This window comes from Choloepus didactylus, chromosome 6 (genome assembly GCF_015220235.1).
Source record: "Choloepus didactylus isolate mChoDid1 chromosome 6, mChoDid1.pri, whole genome shotgun sequence".
NCBI lineage: Eukaryota > Metazoa > Chordata > Mammalia > Pilosa > Megalonychidae > Choloepus > Choloepus didactylus.
The window spans coordinates 63,740,206-63,757,556 of record NC_051312.1 but is presented as its reverse complement, the minus strand read 5'-3'; the positions used below and the strand labels follow the sequence as shown (position 1 = coordinate 63,757,556).

General features: G+C 40.4%; 1 protein-coding gene and 1 pseudogene across 1 annotated transcript; both read right to left on the bottom strand.

The window, feature by feature from the left end:
• Positions 1-4,533: 4,533 nt before the first annotated feature.
• Positions 4,534-12,756, bottom strand: LOC119536957 (annotated as a pseudogene).
• A 1,626-nt stretch (positions 12,757-14,382) lies between these two features.
• On the bottom strand, positions 14,383-14,835 carry LOC119537994 (calmodulin-like). The gene has a single exon (XM_037840658.1). The coding sequence runs from the start codon at positions 14,830-14,832 to the stop codon at positions 14,383-14,385; it is 450 nt and encodes a 149-aa protein (XP_037696586.1). The 5' UTR covers positions 14,833-14,835.
• Positions 14,836-17,351: the final 2,516 nt, after the last annotated feature.

Below are 17,351 nucleotides of genomic sequence, written 5' to 3'. Positions count from 1 at the left end.
TTTCAAACTTTGCGGGACTGTTAGAAAATCAATACTGTTTTGTTGTTATGTGATGGCTCTGGTGACTTTGTGATATAAGCCCAATAGTTCTATCTATCTTTGCTTCTTTACCCAGTTTCATGGCCTAAGAATGGAAGAGAAGGCTGAAGCCAAGGTGGAGGAAGCTCTCTTCAGTGAAGGTCTTTCTCTATAGGTGTTAGTCCGGGATCTTTTAGCACAGAGGAAAGCTGTAAGACCTTGCAACTTTAACTCTGTGTGGTAAATGCTGTCTGTGTACCATTTCTATACCCTCCAATTGAACGATTATATTTTTGGAAAGCATATATGTGTATTTATGTGCAGGCTTGTGCCTGAAATAGGTCTGAATGGAAGACCATTAGTAATTCAGTTTCTTTTTCATTATTGCTTATCCTATTTATGAAGGAATCCAGTGCTGCTCAATCCATATTTTATCAATATTTATTAAGTTTTTTAAACAATTAAATGATGATAGTTCATATATCCTGTTTCAAAATCAGGATTTTAAAGATCTTTTATTTTATTTTATTTTATTTTAATTTTATTTTGTTATTACTAATTTGGGCGGAAGATTTTGAAGATTTTTCTGTTTAAATGTTTAATTAAAAATGTAACCTTTTATACATTTGTGACTGAATATGTTTTTTTTTCCTTTCTGACTTTTTTTAATGCAATTTTATTGAGATATATTCACACACCATATAATCCATCCAAAGTATATAATCAGTGGCTCACAGTATCATCATATAGTTGTGCATTCATCACCACAATCAATTTTAGAACATTTTCATTACTCCAAAATAAAGAAAAAAAGAAAAAGAAAACCCTAAACATCCCATACCCCCTACCCCCCTATTATTTATATATTTTTTTGTCTTTATATTATTCCTCATCTGCCCATACACTGGATAAAGGGAGTGTCAATCACAAGCTTTTCACAATCACACAGTCACACAATAAAAGCTATATAGTTATGCAGTCATCATCAAGAATCAAGTCTACTGGATTACAGTTCAGCAGATTCAGATATTTCCTTCTAGACTATTCTAATACATTAGAAACTAAAAAGGAATATCTATATAATGCATAAGAATAACCTCCAGACTGACCTGTAGACTCTATTTAAAATCTCTTAGCCACTGAAACTTTATTTTGTTTCATTCTTTCCCCCCTTTGGTCAAGAAGGCTTTCTCAATCCTGTGATACCAGGACCAGGTTCATCCCTGGGAGTCATATCCCATGTTGCCAGGGAGATTTACACCTCTGGGAGTCATATCCCATGTAGGAGGGAAGGGTAGTAAGTTTATTCACAGAGTTGACTGAAACAGAGGCCACATCTGAGCCATGAAAGAGGTTCTCTGGGTGTGACTCTTAGGCATATTTATAAGGAGGCTTAGCTTCTCCTTTTCAGGAATAGGTTTCATAAGGGCAAGCCCCAATATTGAGGGCTTGACTTAATAAATTGGGAGTCCCTAAGGCTTGCGAGAATATCAGGAGTTCTCCAGGCAGGGAAGTTTAATATTTCCACATTTGAAAATGTTCTTTTAATTTTGAACATTGGAAAGAAATTCTACTAGCTTTAATTCTTCTTGGTTTATTTAGATATTTGGAATATTTTTAAACTACCAGTAAATAATTGGATTTTAATTTGTTAGAGAATCAGAAAGACAAAGAGACTTTATACAATCTTTGTTAATTTGAATCCGTTTTTTGAATATGGCTTGTAGAAATTCTTCCAGTGCAATATTTGTTGGAAAATATTATTTTTCTAGTTATTGTTTATATGGTTTCATTTTTGATTGTATTAATTAAAAATCAGGAAAATGTCTTATGTTTGTTCTGATTCTTTGGGCAAGAACACAAATTTGATAATATTGAAATTGGATTGTTTGCAAAACACCCACGTTATAGACTCACAGAGCTTTAGGGTTAGTTTGGGTTCTGGATACCATCTACCCATGAAAGAACCCCTCTGCAGCATTCCTACAACAGTTATCCATCCTCTGCTTCCAGTGATAGCTTGTCTGCATATTGCAGTAACCTAAGAGCTGCAAAAATACTCATGCCTGGGTTCCCATCTCCAGAGACTGTGATTTAATTGGTCTGAGGTATGGCTTTGGCTTTGGAGTTTTTAAAAGATCTCTAAGTTTGGGAACCACTGGCAAATTGTGTGGAAAAACTCATCAGACATTTTTAATATTAGAGACTCCACACTGGAAAGGAATCCCCACCTATGTCATGAAGGTTCTAAAAGCATTCAGAGGTCACTTCAGAGGATTCACAGCTGACACACATACAGGTGCACGCACACACAAACACAAGTATTTGTGTAATATATAGAGATATTTTCACTTAAATTTAAGAGCCATTTAATAGAATGCCACCACACTGGCAAAATCCATGATGATGGCATAATGGAGCATACTGAACTGGGTATCAGGACCTCAACTCTGTCATTCTCGGACTAAACGTTTTTTTTTTTTTTTTTTTTTTTTGCATCTAGAGTCCAAGGGAAAAGTCTAGAAGTTTTAGACTGTTTAAATTTTTTTAACTTTCAATTTTGAAATAATTTGAGATATGCAAAGAACTTGCAAAAGTAGTGCAGAAAATTTCCATATGCCCTGCACCTAACGTCCCCAAATGTTAACATCTTATATAACTACAGTAAGGTTATTATCAGATAATATTAAGAAATCAACATACATACAATTCTATTAATCTGTGACCTTATTCAAATTTTGCCAATTATCTCACGCCTTTTTCTTAGCTAAGATCCAATCCAGGATCATCATTGCATTTTGTGTGTGTGTGTGTGTGTGTGTGTGTGTGCGCGCGCGCGCGTGCACACGCGCGCGCACGTGTGTTTGAGAAGAAATGTAGAAGCTTTGTTATATCATTATTTTTGAAGTTAAAAATTGATCAACTCATTAAAGGAAACATTTTGCATTCAATGGTTGAAAGCCCACAGTCCGTGTGAAAGAGTAGAAAGTACATGACAACTGCACCTTTGGAAATAACACAGCACTCCTTTTGATTGCAAGACTGCAAAACATGAGAATGCCTATTCATTTCACTGCAGAAGGTGGGGCCTGTCCTAGCATAGGATGTCCTTCCCCATAATGCCAGCATCAGAAATCTCACCAGAGGAGGCTACTTCCTTGGGCTGTTCCCCAGGAGCACCAAGGTCAAGTCTGGATCACCAAAAGCTAGCACCAGTTTATAGCAACATTTCAGTGACTTAAAAAATACAAGTTTTGACAACATGAGATTTGACACAGTTACATGCTGGCTTCTAGAACTAGTCAACTAGATGAGAAACCGAACATTGTCTTCAAAGTATGAAGCAACGCCGTGCTTCTCTTACGGAAGCTGAGGAGAGACAGGTCTGACTACATTTGCATCTACTCTTACCAGTTGGCAGACATGGATTTGATAATAGGATCAGAAAGGCTGATGGTGTGGACGCTCTCAGAGTCACTGCTGACCTGCAGCAAATAAAACTGTGAAGCAAGCCAGTCAGGGCTGCCCCCGCCACAAGCATCTGCTCCGGGAGGCCTCAACACTTGAGTAAAGGATCCCTGAGCCTTTCTGGCAGAACACTACAGCTGCCATCCCCGGACCTGCCCAGGACACTCCCAGGCAGGAAACATGCAGAATAGCATGAGACAATCTGACATGCCTAAATGAACATGGCCACATGCAACTGTACAATCAGCACATGAGGAACACTAGACACAGATCAACTGACAGTTTTGTCCTTGCTAAAATGGAATGTGGAATTTTTACCTGCTAACAGAATTAATGTCCCTAGGGAGACAAAAGGGATTTCCGAATAAACCAGGCAGGTTTTTATCTGATCTTTACATGCTTTCAATCTCTTGCTCAGATGTTCCAGAATTAGCTACACATCTACTCTTTACTTTGGTCAGTGACCATTTTAAGAAGTCAAAGGCAGCTCTCAAGATAATTATAGAAAACCACATATCAGTCCCCAATTTCCCAGACAGAGGCCGTTTGCATAGGAAGGCAATCTTACACTCAGGAACTCACACAGAGAGACCTCATTTGGGAAGTACTTCCTTTGAGTAAATGGCCTCAATCTTGACTTTTCAGCAAGATGACTCCTAGAATAAAAGAGCCTTGTCAAAGCTGTGTGCTTTTCTTGTGCTTTCTGAGGGAGAGAATAAGCCTTTCTTGTGAGTGCTTGGTGTCACCCTTGCCACACCTGGGGAAGAAATTCAGTGCTGCTGTGGCCTGTTTAAAGCTATTTCCTGTTCTGCTTTCCCCACCTGGAATTTTAATTAATGCTCTTATGTCTTCCTCTCCAATAAGTCTATTGTCCTATTTTTAAAAAGCTTGAAATGATTAAGCTTTATCTCTAACCTTAAATCTTTTCTTCCAAATTTGAACAGCATTGTTTTTAAGATTAAAAGTATGGACTTACGGCAATTAACAAAATAGAACTAAAGCTAAACTTTACTTAAAACAGTCATTTTACTGAGGTCTTGGGAAATTCTAATAATGGCACTTCTCCATCAAACTGTAGGGGGTCAGGGGTGAGGGAGAACATGTGATCCTACATGACATCCAACCAGGACTCTATGTAAGCAAGGTTTGGAGTTTGATCCGTTTCTAGAATTAAATATGGAAATTTAAAGCAAAGGAAGGAATGCTTTGCCTTGCGTTAGCTCTCCCAACAGAGCCGTATTTTGAAGATGCCAGTTCTTTTTGTTGGTAAGTATCAAATGTGGGAGTACCCAAGGTGCTGCCTTGAGGGCCTGGGGTCGCACTTGTGAGGCTGCTGGACGTGCAGGGTCCTCGGGAAGGGTGCTCGTCCCTGGAGGTGTGGGGCGATGATGTGCCACCTGCGCGCCCCTGGTAGTCTTTATCACCCGGGGCAACGACACCAAAGATGAGTACAGTCAGTTTAGGTGGACCCGGGCTTTCCCAGGCTTGGTCATCCTTGTCTTTTTCTCTTTCTGTTGTCTCCAGCATCTGGGTGTTTCTGCACAATTTGCAATCCACCTGCTTTCATGGCGGACGGGTGTCCAGCCTTAGTCTCTCGTTTCCCTTCGCGAGTTGGGGGATATAGTGAAACTGGGTGTGGGAGGGGCTGGGACCGCGGTGGCTCGTGGGCGGGGAAGGCGTGTGAGTGTGTGTGAGTGTGAGTGTGAGTGTGAGCGCGAGGATGGACTGAGGCACATGCCGGGAGCGCAGAAGGGCATCCATGTGTGGTTTTAATTGTTATTTTGGAAAAGAAATCAAACCTATAAACAATAGATTTCCCTAGATTCACCAATTGTTAGCATTTTGCCACAATGAGTTTGTTCTCTCTCTGTGTATAAGCATGATTATGTATGTATGTGATTCTTTTATTATATGGAAACATTTCAGAATTAAGTTGCAGACATCTCATGATCCTTTACCCTAAATATGTGAGGGAGCTTTTCCCGAGAACAAGGACATTCTCTTGTAAAATAATTATCAAATTATCAAATTCAGGAAGTTTATCATTGTTAACAATACTACTAATCTAATATACGGTCCATAGTCAAATTTTCACCAATTGAAATTTCATCCTTTTCAGTAACGTTTTTTCCTGACCCGAGATTTTGTGTGTGTGTGTATAGTTTTTTTATTAGAGAAGTTGTAGGTTTACAGAAAAATCATGCATAAAACATAGAGTTTCCATATAACACCTTTTATTAACACCTTGCATTAGCATGGTACATTTGTTACAATTCATGAAAGAACATTTTTATAATTGTGCTATTAACATGAGAGTTGAAATAATCCTTTCTCGATGTGGAAAGGGGAGGAGAAGGGATTGGATAAGGAGCATTATCCCACAAGTTTTTGTTTCTCCCATAGCTCCTCTTATGGTCCTTACATAGAGTAAGCATTCAATTGGTATTTCTTCAATGAATGAGAAAATGTCCCTTTCATGGTGGTTTTATTTTGGTTTAAATAGTGTCAGTACCAAGAATAAGAGAAACATGATTCCAAATGTAAATGTTATAAAGAGTGCACCAAAAAAATTACAATTTTAATTATCCTCCATTTTGGATTGTTCAAATTCATTTTATTCAAATTCATTTAGATTATTCTCTTCCATTTTTTTTTATTTTGAAATAAATTTAAAGTTACATGAATAGTTACAAAAACAATACTAGCCCCATACACAGAATTCCATCATAACCTGATCCCCCTCCCCCAATAGCTCAATCCACCAACTTTAACATGCTGTCACATCGCTATTTCTTTCTCTCCCTCCCTCCCTCCCTGTCATCCCTCATCTATTGCTCTGTCTTCTGAACATATGAGAATTAGCTGCTTACATCCTTGAACATACACTATAATTCACGTATATACTTCCCATGAACAAGAACATTCTTTTATGTAATTCCATTAAGTGCAGCTAAGAAGTATAAGAGATTCAACAATGATACAGAGCTTACATTCTATATTTCCTTTTCCTTATGTCTCCACTGTGTCCCTTTGAGCCCCCTGTCCTCTATCCTTCAATCCCATCCAAGTTCATCCTTAGCATTCAATTGTTGTCTAGTTAGGCCGTCTTTTTTTTTCTTTTTTCAATTGTGGAAACATATATACAGCCTAAATCTTCCCATTCCACCCCCTCCCTAGCCTTCCCTTAGTGGGATTAATCACATTTAGAATGTTGTAATGCTCTTTCCCACCATCCATTACTAGAAATTTCCCTTCACCTCAAACAGTAACCCTACACTCATTTCTTAACTCCCCATTGCCCCTTCCCCCATTTCTCTTAACCCAAACTCTACTTTTCATCTCTATGGTTATGTTCTCTGATAATTTCTTTGTGTTTACTGTGGGACTTAAAATTAACGTCTTAAATCCCTGTCAATCTTGTTTTTCTTTGATACCACCTTCACTTCAATAGGGCACATAAACTATGTTTCTATACTCGTTCATTCCCCCACCTTTATATAGTTGTCTAAAATTACATATTCTGCATTGAGTTCAAAACCACTGATTTGTCCTTAGAGTTTGTGTATTTTTTATCATGTAGGAAGTAAATAGTGGAGTTACAGTTCAAAAATTATTGACTTCTATTTGTATTCCATTGTGGTTGGAGAATGTGCTTTGAGTATATTCAAATTTTTTTTTTTTTTTTTAATTTCTTGAGACTTGTTTTATGTCCCAGCTTATGGTCCCTTCTGGAGAAAGATCTGTGATCACTAGAGAAAAATGAGTGTCCTGGTGTTTTGGGATGTAAGATATGATATATGTCTGTTAAAATTCTCTATATCTCTTTCTCCTTTCTTTGTCTCTCTGTTGGTAGGGCTCCCTTTAGAATCTGAAGTAGGGCAGGTCTTTTGTTGGCAAAGTCACTCAGCATTTGTTTGTCTGTGTAAAGTTTAAGCTCTCCCTCAAATTTGAAGGAGAGTTTTGCTGGATAAAGTATTCTTGGTTGGAAATTGTTCTCTCTCAGCATTTTAAATATGTCATGCCACTGCCTTCTCACCTCCATGGTGGCGGCTGAGTAGTCACTACTTAGTCTTATGTTGTTTACTTTGTATGTGGTGAATTGCTTTTCTCTTGCTGCTTTCAGAACTTGCTCCTTCTCTTCAGTATTTGAGAGTCTGATCAGAATATGTCTTGGGGTGGGTTTGTTTGGATTTATTCTATTTGGAGTTCGCTGGGCATTTATGCTCTGTGTATTTATATTGTGTAGAAGGTTGGGGAAGTTTTCCCCCAAAATTTCTTTGAATACTCTTTCTAGACCTTTACCCTTCTCTTCCCCTCCTGGGACACAAATGAGTCTTAAATTTGGATGTTTTATTTTATCTATCGTATCCCTGAGATCCATTTCGATTTTTTTTATTTTTTTTCTCCATCCTTTCTTTTGTTCTTTCATTTTCTGTTCTGTGGACTTCTAGGACACTGAGATGTTGTCCAGCTTCCTCTAGTCTTGTATTGTGAATATCCAGAGTCTTTTTAATTTGGCCAACAGTTTCTTTTATTTCCATAAGATCTTCTATTTTTTTATTTACTCTTGCTATGTCTTCTTTATGCTCTTCTAGGGTCTTCTTTATGTCACTTATATTTTGGGCCATAGTCTTCTTGATGTCCTTTAAGTCCTTTGCCATGTTTTTGTTCCTCAATTGTAGTTCTTTGATTAATTGTGGGAGGTACAATGTTTCTGCCGAAATCTTGATTTGTGTGTTTGGAGTTGGATTCTCCATATCGTCTGGTTTTATCATATGCATTAAGATTTTCTGTTGTTTTTGGCCTCTTGGCATTTGTTTTGCTTGATAGGGTTCTTTCAAGTTGTACCAAAAAAAAGGATATTGATCTAATTTTTCAGAGACACAGTTTGGTGACGTACACTTGCTCTAACTAACCAGCAGATGGCGTCTGTGAGTCACCTATATCTCTCAAGTCAGTTCTCAACCTTGTTCCCGCGGTGTGTGGGGAAATGATTCTTGTGGGTTCAGTTGGAGAACTCAGTTTGGGTGTGTTGCTGGAGCCGTCCGCTTGAATGTGGGGCGTGTGTATGGGTGGCCAGGGAGGAAGGGCAGTTCTAATGTTCAAATCCCCCAGATTCCAGGAGATTCAAGGCCACCGCAAGAGTCTAAGCCTTCATTTCAGTTCAGTCCCAGACCCTCTCTCTCGCTGCTCCACAAACCACTGGACTTGGCGTAGCGTCCCTGGGTTCTCTGAGCGAGTCCCCCCTCCCAGCCGTGATCCTCCAGGAGCTCAGCCGAGGGAATGCCGTGCTACATCACCAGTGCACGCCATCCCTCAAAGGAAGCCCTGGGCCGCTGTGCCGTGCCGTGGAGCGCTCTCAGATCGTTTCAGAATGCAGAATGTCTGAGGCTGTCTTTACTGCAATGCCTTGTGGGCTGAGAACAGCTGAGGTCTTCTCCACAGAGAGAGAGCGAGGGACAGAAAAACTCCCAGGTTCACCCGTCAGCCAGAGATAGCACCTGATCCTCTGGGCTCCCTATCCTGAGACAGATATGTCCCCCGACTCTCCCAAGGTCAGTTGTCCCCAAAAGCCTCTGTCTGCTTGTTGAGGATTCACTGTCTGTATTGAGCAGTTAATATTAAAACCTCACTTGGAGCTGGGCTGAGAGAGTGCACGGTGCGGCTTCCATGAGGGAGGGGCTCTCAGCTCTAGGCTCTCAGCTTTTAGCGCTGGTCTGCAGTTTTACTTACAGATTTTATGCTGTGATCTCGGGCATTCCTCCCAATTCAGGTTGGTGTATGATGAGTGGATGGTCACGTTTGTCTCCTGCTGTTATTCCAGGTTATTTACTGGTTTTTTGTTCATTTATGAATTGTTCTGGGGGAGAGTAAGTCTTCCACTTCTCTCTATGCTTCCATCATCCCAGAATCCTCTCTCTCTTCCATTTTTATCACCAGTGATATATAAAATCACTATGTCCCCATGACTTTTTAAATTTCTCTTTTTAAATTCAGTTTTAAGATATATTTACATATCACAAATCATCCATGGTGTACAATCAGTTGTTCACAGTACCATTATATAGTTGTGCATTCATCACCCCAATCTATTTTTTGAACATTTTCCTTATACTAGAAAAGGTAAAACTAAGAATAAAAAATAAAAATAAAAAAGAACACCCAAATCATCACCCCCCCCACCCTAATTTCATTTATTTTGTCTCCATTTTTCTACTCATCCATTCATACACTTGATAAAGGAAGTATGATCCACAAGGTTTTCACAATCACACTGTTACCCCTTGTAAGCTACATTGTTATACAATCGTCTTCAAGAGTCAAGGCTACTGGGTTGGAGTTTGGTGGTTTCAGGTATTTACTTCTAGCTATTCCAATATATTAAAACCTAAAAAGGGTTATCTATATAGTGTGTAAGAATGCCCACAAGAGTGACCTCTCGACTCCATTTGGAATCCCTTAGCCATTGAAACTTTACTTTGTTTCATTTTGCTTCCCCCTTTCTGTCAAGAAGATGTTCTCAATCCCATGATGCCGGGTCCAGATTCATCTTTGGGAGTCATATCCCGCGTTGCCAGGGAGATTTACACCCCTGGGAGTCAGGTCCCACATAGCAGGGAGCCTGACATGCGATTTTAATCCAAGATCATGCTTTGCACTTAGATGCCATGTCTCTTTCCTTTCCTTTAATCTGGAATAGCAATTCAGCCTTTCTCTTTGTCATTCATAACACTGACTGTACATGAATGACATGTACTGAAGAGTACAGGCCAATCATTTTATAGATAGACCCTCAATTTGGGTTTGTCTAAACCAGTACACTTGTCCTGGTCTAAAAATCGTTGTTACCCATCAGTGAGGAAGTCAACTCAGAGATGGAGATTACTTATGTATTTGTAAACTTTAATAGCAATTTAACAGTAGTTTTATGCTTTGAATCTAATAAAAAAGATTGTGGGCTTATATTTGTATGTCTTGTATTTCACTTTTCCAAGAGTTCATTTTTATTATATTTTATAAAAATTGGTCCTCAATGGATTGGAAAACAAAATTTTAAGGGGTCCTTCATCACAGCTGATTTGAGCAGCACTGGGCTAGACTGTGAGCATTTTGAATGCTAAGTTCTGGGCCCTATTCACCAAATTACCTCTTCCACCTACACTGTGACTGGCACAGGGTAATTGTTCAATAAATGGTTGCTGTGGGATTACTTGAGATGGCCCATTCTTTTGTTAGAAAAGCTTTTCTTATGCTTAGTCAAAACCCATCTCTCTATAATTTCCACATGGGAACCTTACTTCTACCTTCCAAAACATCACATTTCATGTTTTCTAACATTCTTAGATATTAGCTCTTCAAAGATTTAAAGACTAGCACCATGTCTTAAACCCCCCGTCCACTACAAGCAAAATTGGCTCAGTTCCTTTAATCACTTGTAGTGATTAGATTTAGGTTCTGCTGAAAATGTGAAGACCATAAAGTGGCTTAAATGACAAGTTCAGAGGTTGAACTTCAGAGGCTGGTGTTGAAGCTTCACAAAATCATCAGGATCTAGCATCCCTCTTTTGTCAGCTGCATCGTCATCCTTAATGTGTGGTTTCTACATTACGGTTCAAGAATTCTGTTCAAGCTCTAGCTACCATATCTACATTCCAACCAGTGGGAAGAAGGCAGAGGTAAAAAGAAGGGCACATCCCTCCCTTTAATGGCATTTTCCAGAAGTCACACAAAACATTTCCATTTATATTCCTTTTGTCAGAATTTGGTCGTATGCACACATCTAGTTGCAAGAGAAGCTAGGAAATGTTGTCTTTTATTTTGGAGAGCCCTGTGCCCAAGAAAAAAAATGGGGGTTTTATTAAGGAAGAAGGGGAAAATAGATATTGGTTGACAAGTAGTGGTCCCTGCCATACTGTCCTTGTATTATGTCCATATGTCTCTTTTTCACTATTTTGATTTCTTGTTGGATGTTTTCATCTGTGTAAATATGGTTCCAAAATTGTACATGACATTCCAAAAGCAAATTATAATTATGTGGCTTATTTAAATGACCTCAGTGTTAACCAGCATTTTGAGTGTCACTGTCAGTGCTATGCAGCAGTAAAGGGCATGAAAAGTCTGAGACCCTGCAAGGAAGGTTTTATCCTTAAATGCCAACAAAATATAAGTGGTGAAAATTGCCAATTTTACCCTTTTTCCTTTTTTTGGTAATTTCTCCAATTTTCTACAGGTGATGTGTATGTGCCATAACTTTGAGAATCACTATTCTGGGAAGTATAGGAATTCATCATATACTGCCATTGGGGGTGGCATTTAATGATGTCAGTAATGATGGAAGAATACTTATTCTCATGCAAGCCTCCCAGAGGAGGTAGTAGTTAAGAGGCGGTATAATTTAAAATTTTAAAACTCTTTAGCTGGACCTAATCTGACAGATCTCTCTCTACCTGTTACAACTGTTGTTCAGAAGACCGTCACCTTCTGAAGGCCCCTCAGCCAGTTGGGGTGAGTGTGGGCACCCATCCCCTCAGTCCTCTGCTCTTTCCACGGTGTGTGCTGTTCGTTCTCCTGCAGATAAACGAGTGTGTAAATACTTGCTTAGTTAGTGGCAGTACTGCTAATTCTAAATTCACTGTACTAATAAGGCTACTCTTTACTGAAGAAGTATTCCACACCCAGCTGGGGCATTGATTCTGTAATCCTTAAAAAATACTGCAAGGTTTTTCTATCTCAATTTTAGAGAAGTGGAAACTGAGGCTAGGGTTGTGAGGTAACTTGCCCACTCTGTTACAAGTGGCAGATGGCACAGCTGGCATTTGAGTCGTGGTCTGTCTGTGCTTTTCTGTACATTACATCCTTTTCAATGATGTAATAAAAAAAAAAACATTAAGTAGGATCAAATGACATAACTGAAATGAATGCAAGTTGCTGGAGAAAAGGGTGTGTACATTTATAACAATCTATAAATAATAGCAATGCCACCTGAGCTTTGCAGTTAAAATTGATGTAAAAAACTGTTCCGGAGGTGTTAAACCACAATGATCACTGAATGAGTATATTAGGATTTGCTTGACAACATTACAAACCACTTCCTGGCAGTAAGGGGAAGGGAAATTAAAGGTCCCCTATAAGCAGATGTTCAACTGAAGCGTCCTGGAATTTACTTAGCTTTCGGTCCAAGCAATGTAATAATTTTATCACAGGGATGGTAAGAGCTGTCACCCCTGGGCAGAGTGTCGCACTGTGGTATTCTTTAATCTTGGTCACCATCCTTAGTCGATCCTCATTACAGCACCTCCCCTGACAAATCGGATCCCCGCCTCAGTTTATAAAGGTAACCCAGAGGCTGACCCGGGCGGCTGTGCTACTCCTGCTAAGCCCGGGGCCCACGAATGCCCTTCCTCGCCAGGCAGAGGCCGCGAGTCCCGGCTCACCGCGCAGCCGCCTCCTGCCGCACCAGCCTCCCGCGCGCGCCTCGCCGGAAGTGCGCCCTCTAAGTCACTCGCGCCAAGGCGTAAACAGGCGTAACCAAAAGACTCCGCAGAGTAGCTGGGAGGGTCCAAGGAGCCGGGACGAGCAAATGAGCCGTTAGTTAGGTCCTTCACCCGTCCATTCTTCGGATCTGCCGGCTCCATCCCACCAAAGATAAACTTGTAGACTTCCTTGGCGGATGGTGGCTCGGGCGAGCCCGCCACTCCCCTGGACGGGGCTGCGGCCTTGGGCGAGGGCCGATGGCTCACGCGTGGTTCAGCTTCGTGTGGCTGCTCCTGGTCTTCTGGTAATGTGGTGCGCGCTGCGGGCGGCAAGGAGGACCGCGGGGAGGGAGAGAACCCGGTGTTTGTCGCTAGGTGGGTCTGGTCACGCACCATGGCCTGTAAAGAGACCCGACTCTGAGGTCTCCTTTCTGAAATGATCATTTGTTTATTCAACATATATTTATTGAACGCCTACTATATGCAGGGTCGGAACGTGGATGAACCTGAGACTGAATGTGTCTTCAGTTTTGAGCCCTGCTGCCTTCCTCTTCCGCATCACCCTGGATGCTAGAACTAAGGAGAAAAATAGAGAGTTAAAAATAAGGAACAATCCCCACAGGCCTATCAGTGAAGCATCTTGACTTTATTAAGGTCGAGATGTGGACTTAGCACACTTGTCAAAAGCCATTGGCCACGGGCATGAGGGTTTATTTTATGAACTCTAAATTCCATTCCATTGGTCTATATTTCTGCCCTTGTGCCAATACCATGCTGTTTTAATTACCATAGCTTTGTAATAAGTTTTTTTAATTGTAATTTTTTTTTTTTTTTTTTTTTTTGGAAAACAAATATACAACTTGGAATGGATTTGAGGCAAATCGTGCCATAAACAGATTTTCTTTAAGTGGCTAAACAAAGTTTAAAAAGCAAGTAAAAATAAAATAAAATGTTTTTGGTACAGGACCAGCAGTACAAAAAAATAGTGTACAAGTACCTAGATAATACACCTGTTTTGCAATAGTGCAACTTTAAGTATATATTGTTGACTGTCCATAGTCCATGCAGAATTACAACTCCACACTTCAACAACAACATGCTGACAGTTCCTAAAGAAAACTACTTTAAAAAAAGGCATAACCCAGATGTTCCCTCATTTGGGCAACTCCAAGATGTGCAGAAGGGCTTAGATATATCCAGAGTAAGCCATATGCAACATGTTACTTGATCAATTTTCTAAAATAAGCTTTCAAGACAATGACTGTAAGATGAGGGAAGAAAACATGGAGGAATGAAATCCTAATTACTATGCATGCATATTCTTTTGACAGTAGGAGGAAACCTTTTACAGATAAGTTACAAATAAAGAAAAGGCAAATAAACAGCTTTGTACAAGAAATTTAACACATTCTGTACAATGTCTTCACTTTGCTGTCATCATTTGTACAAACTCTTCATAATTTACTTGACCATCACCATCAATATCTGCTTCCCTGATCATTTCATCAACCTCTTCATCTGTTAACTTCTCTCCAAGGTTTGTCATAACATGGCGAAGCTCTGCTGCACTAATGTAGCTGTTGCCATCTTTATCAAACAGACAGAATGCTTCTCTAATTTCTTCTTCACTGTCTGTATCTTTCATTTTCTTTGCCATCATTGTCAGAAATTCCGGAAAGTCAACTGTACCATTACCATCAACATCTACTTCATCAATCATGTTCTGTAACTCTGCTTCTGTGGGATTCTGCCCAAGAGACCTCATTACAGTTCCCAATTCCTTTGATGTTGTAGTTCCATCACCATCCTTGTCAAATAGTGAAAAAGCTTCTTTGAATTCTGCAATCTGCTCTTCCATCAGTTGGTCAGCCATGCTGCAAATGCTACTGGTCTCCCAGACGCGATCACACAACCGTTCTACTTGCTAGCTCCACTCAGACTCTGTAATAAGTTTTAAAATTGGGAAATGTGACTTTTCCAATTTCATTCTTCTTTTTCAAGATGGTTTTGACTATTTAAGATACAAGTTGCCAAAAGATCTTTGAAACTGTCTTCAAGCCGACATCTTACAAAACACAATTAATATTGAAATTGTTTGCCAAAATAATAACTCAATTTTGTTAAACACACTTATAGTTTCATCACCTTAAACATACAGTAGATGTAATGCTAGCTTATTTGATCAGTAAAGTTTGGAAGAGCATATCCAAGAAGAATAAAATGTATGCTTGTTTTGTATTTAACATTGACAACTCAGAAGACATAGCTGTTTTTATTAAAGGATCAACATTAAACTAGTCTTGTTTGCCAAAGATTTATTTAAATAACATAAACTTAGAGTTACTCCTCCAGGAAAGTAGGTAAAAAGCCAGGAACTGCGTGGACTGGACACCACAGAGCAATCTGTCTTTGGGCATACTTCATACAACACTCATGAAAACGTGGAACTGCTGAGATCAGCGAAATCTGTAAGTTTTTGCGGCCAGGGGACCCGCGCCCCTCCCTGCCAGGCTCAGTCCCGGGGGAGGAGGAGCTGTCAGCTCCGGGAAGGAGAAGGGAGAACTGCAGTGGCTGCTCTTATCGGAAACTCATTCTACTGATTCAAACTCCAACCATAGATAGACTGAGACCAGACACCAGAGACTCTGAGAGCAGCCAGCCCAGCAGAGAGGAGACAGGCATAGAAAAAAAACAACACGAAAAACTCCAAAATAAAAGCAGAGGATTTTTGGAGTTCTGGTGAACACAGAAAGGGGAAGGGCGGAGCTCAGGCCTTGAGGCGCATATGCAAATCCCGAAGCAAAGGTGATCTCTCTGCCCTGTGGACCTTTCCTTAATGGCCCTGGTTGCTTTGTCTATTAGCATTTCAATAACCCATTAGATCTCTGAGGAGGGCCGGTTTTTTTTTTTTTTTTTTTTTTTTTTTTAAATCCTTTTTTCTTTTTCTAAAACAATTACTCTAAGAAGCCCAATACAGAAAGCTTCAAAGAATTGCAATTTGGGCATGTCAAGTCAAGAGCAGAACTAAGAGAGCTCTGAGACAAAAGGCAATAATCCAGTGGCTGAGAAAATTCACTAAACAACACAACTTCCCAAGAAAAGGGGGGTGTCCGCTCACAGCCACCATCCTGGTGGACAGGAAACACTCCTGCCCATCGCCAGCCCCATAGCCCAGAGCTGCCCCAGACAACCCAGTGTGACGGAAGTGCTTCAAATAACAGGCACACACCACAAAACTGGGGGTGGACATTAGCCTTCCCTGCAACCTCAGCTGAATGTCCCAGAGCTGGGAAGGTGGAGCAGTGTGAATTAACAAAGCCCCATTCAGCCATCATTTGAGCAGACTGGGAGCCTCCCTACACAGCCCAGCAGCCCAGAACTGCCCTGGGGGGACGGCACTCACCTGTGACATAGCACAGTCATCCCTCAACAGAGGACCCGGAGTGCACAGCCTGGAAGAGGGGCCCACTTGCAAGTCTCAGGAGCCATACGCCAATACCAAAGACTTCTGGGTCAGTGGCAGAGACAAACTGTGGCAGGACTGAACTGAAGGATTAGACTATTGCAGCAGCTTTAAAACTCTAGGATCATCAGGGAGATTTGATTGTTAGGGCCACCCCCCCTCCCCGACTGCCCAGAAACACGCCCCACATACAGGGCAGGCAACACCAACTACACACGCAAGCTTGGTACACCAATTGGGCCCCACAAGACTCACTCCCCCACTCACCAAAAAGGCTAAGCAGAGGAGAACTGGCTTGTGGAGAAAGGTGGCTCGTGGACGCTACCTGCTGGTTAGTTAGAGAAAGTGTACTCCATGAAGCTGTAGATCTGATAAATTAGAAATAAAGACTTCAATAGGTCTACAAACCCTAAAAGAACCCTATCAAGTTCAGCAAATGCCACGAGGCCAAAAACAACAGAAAATTATAAAGCATATGAAAAAACCAGACGATATGGATAACCCAAGCCCAAGCACCCAAATCAAAATACCAGAAGAGACACAGCACCTAGAGCAGCTACTCAAAGAACTAAAGATGAACAATGAGACCATAGTACGGGATATGAAGGAAATCAAGAAGACCCTAGAAGAGCATAAAGAAGACATTGCAAGACTAAATAAAAAAATAGATGATCTTATGGAAATTAAAGAAACTGTTGACCAAATTAAAAAGATTCTGGACACTCATAGTACAAGACTAGAGGAAGTTGAACAACGAATCAGTGACCTCGAAGATGACAGAATGGAAAATGAAAGCATAAAAGAAAGAATGGGGAAAAAGATTGAAAAAATCGAAATGGACGTCAGGGATATGATAGATAATATGAAACGTCCGAATATAAGACTCATTGGTGTCCCAGAAGGGGAAGAAAAGGGTAAAGGTCTAGGAA

Coding starts and splice junctions, on each gene's coding strand:
- LOC119537994 (XM_037840658.1), bottom strand. CDS start 14,832: ATGGCTGACCAACTGATGGAAGAGCAGATTGCAGAATTCAAAGAAGCT.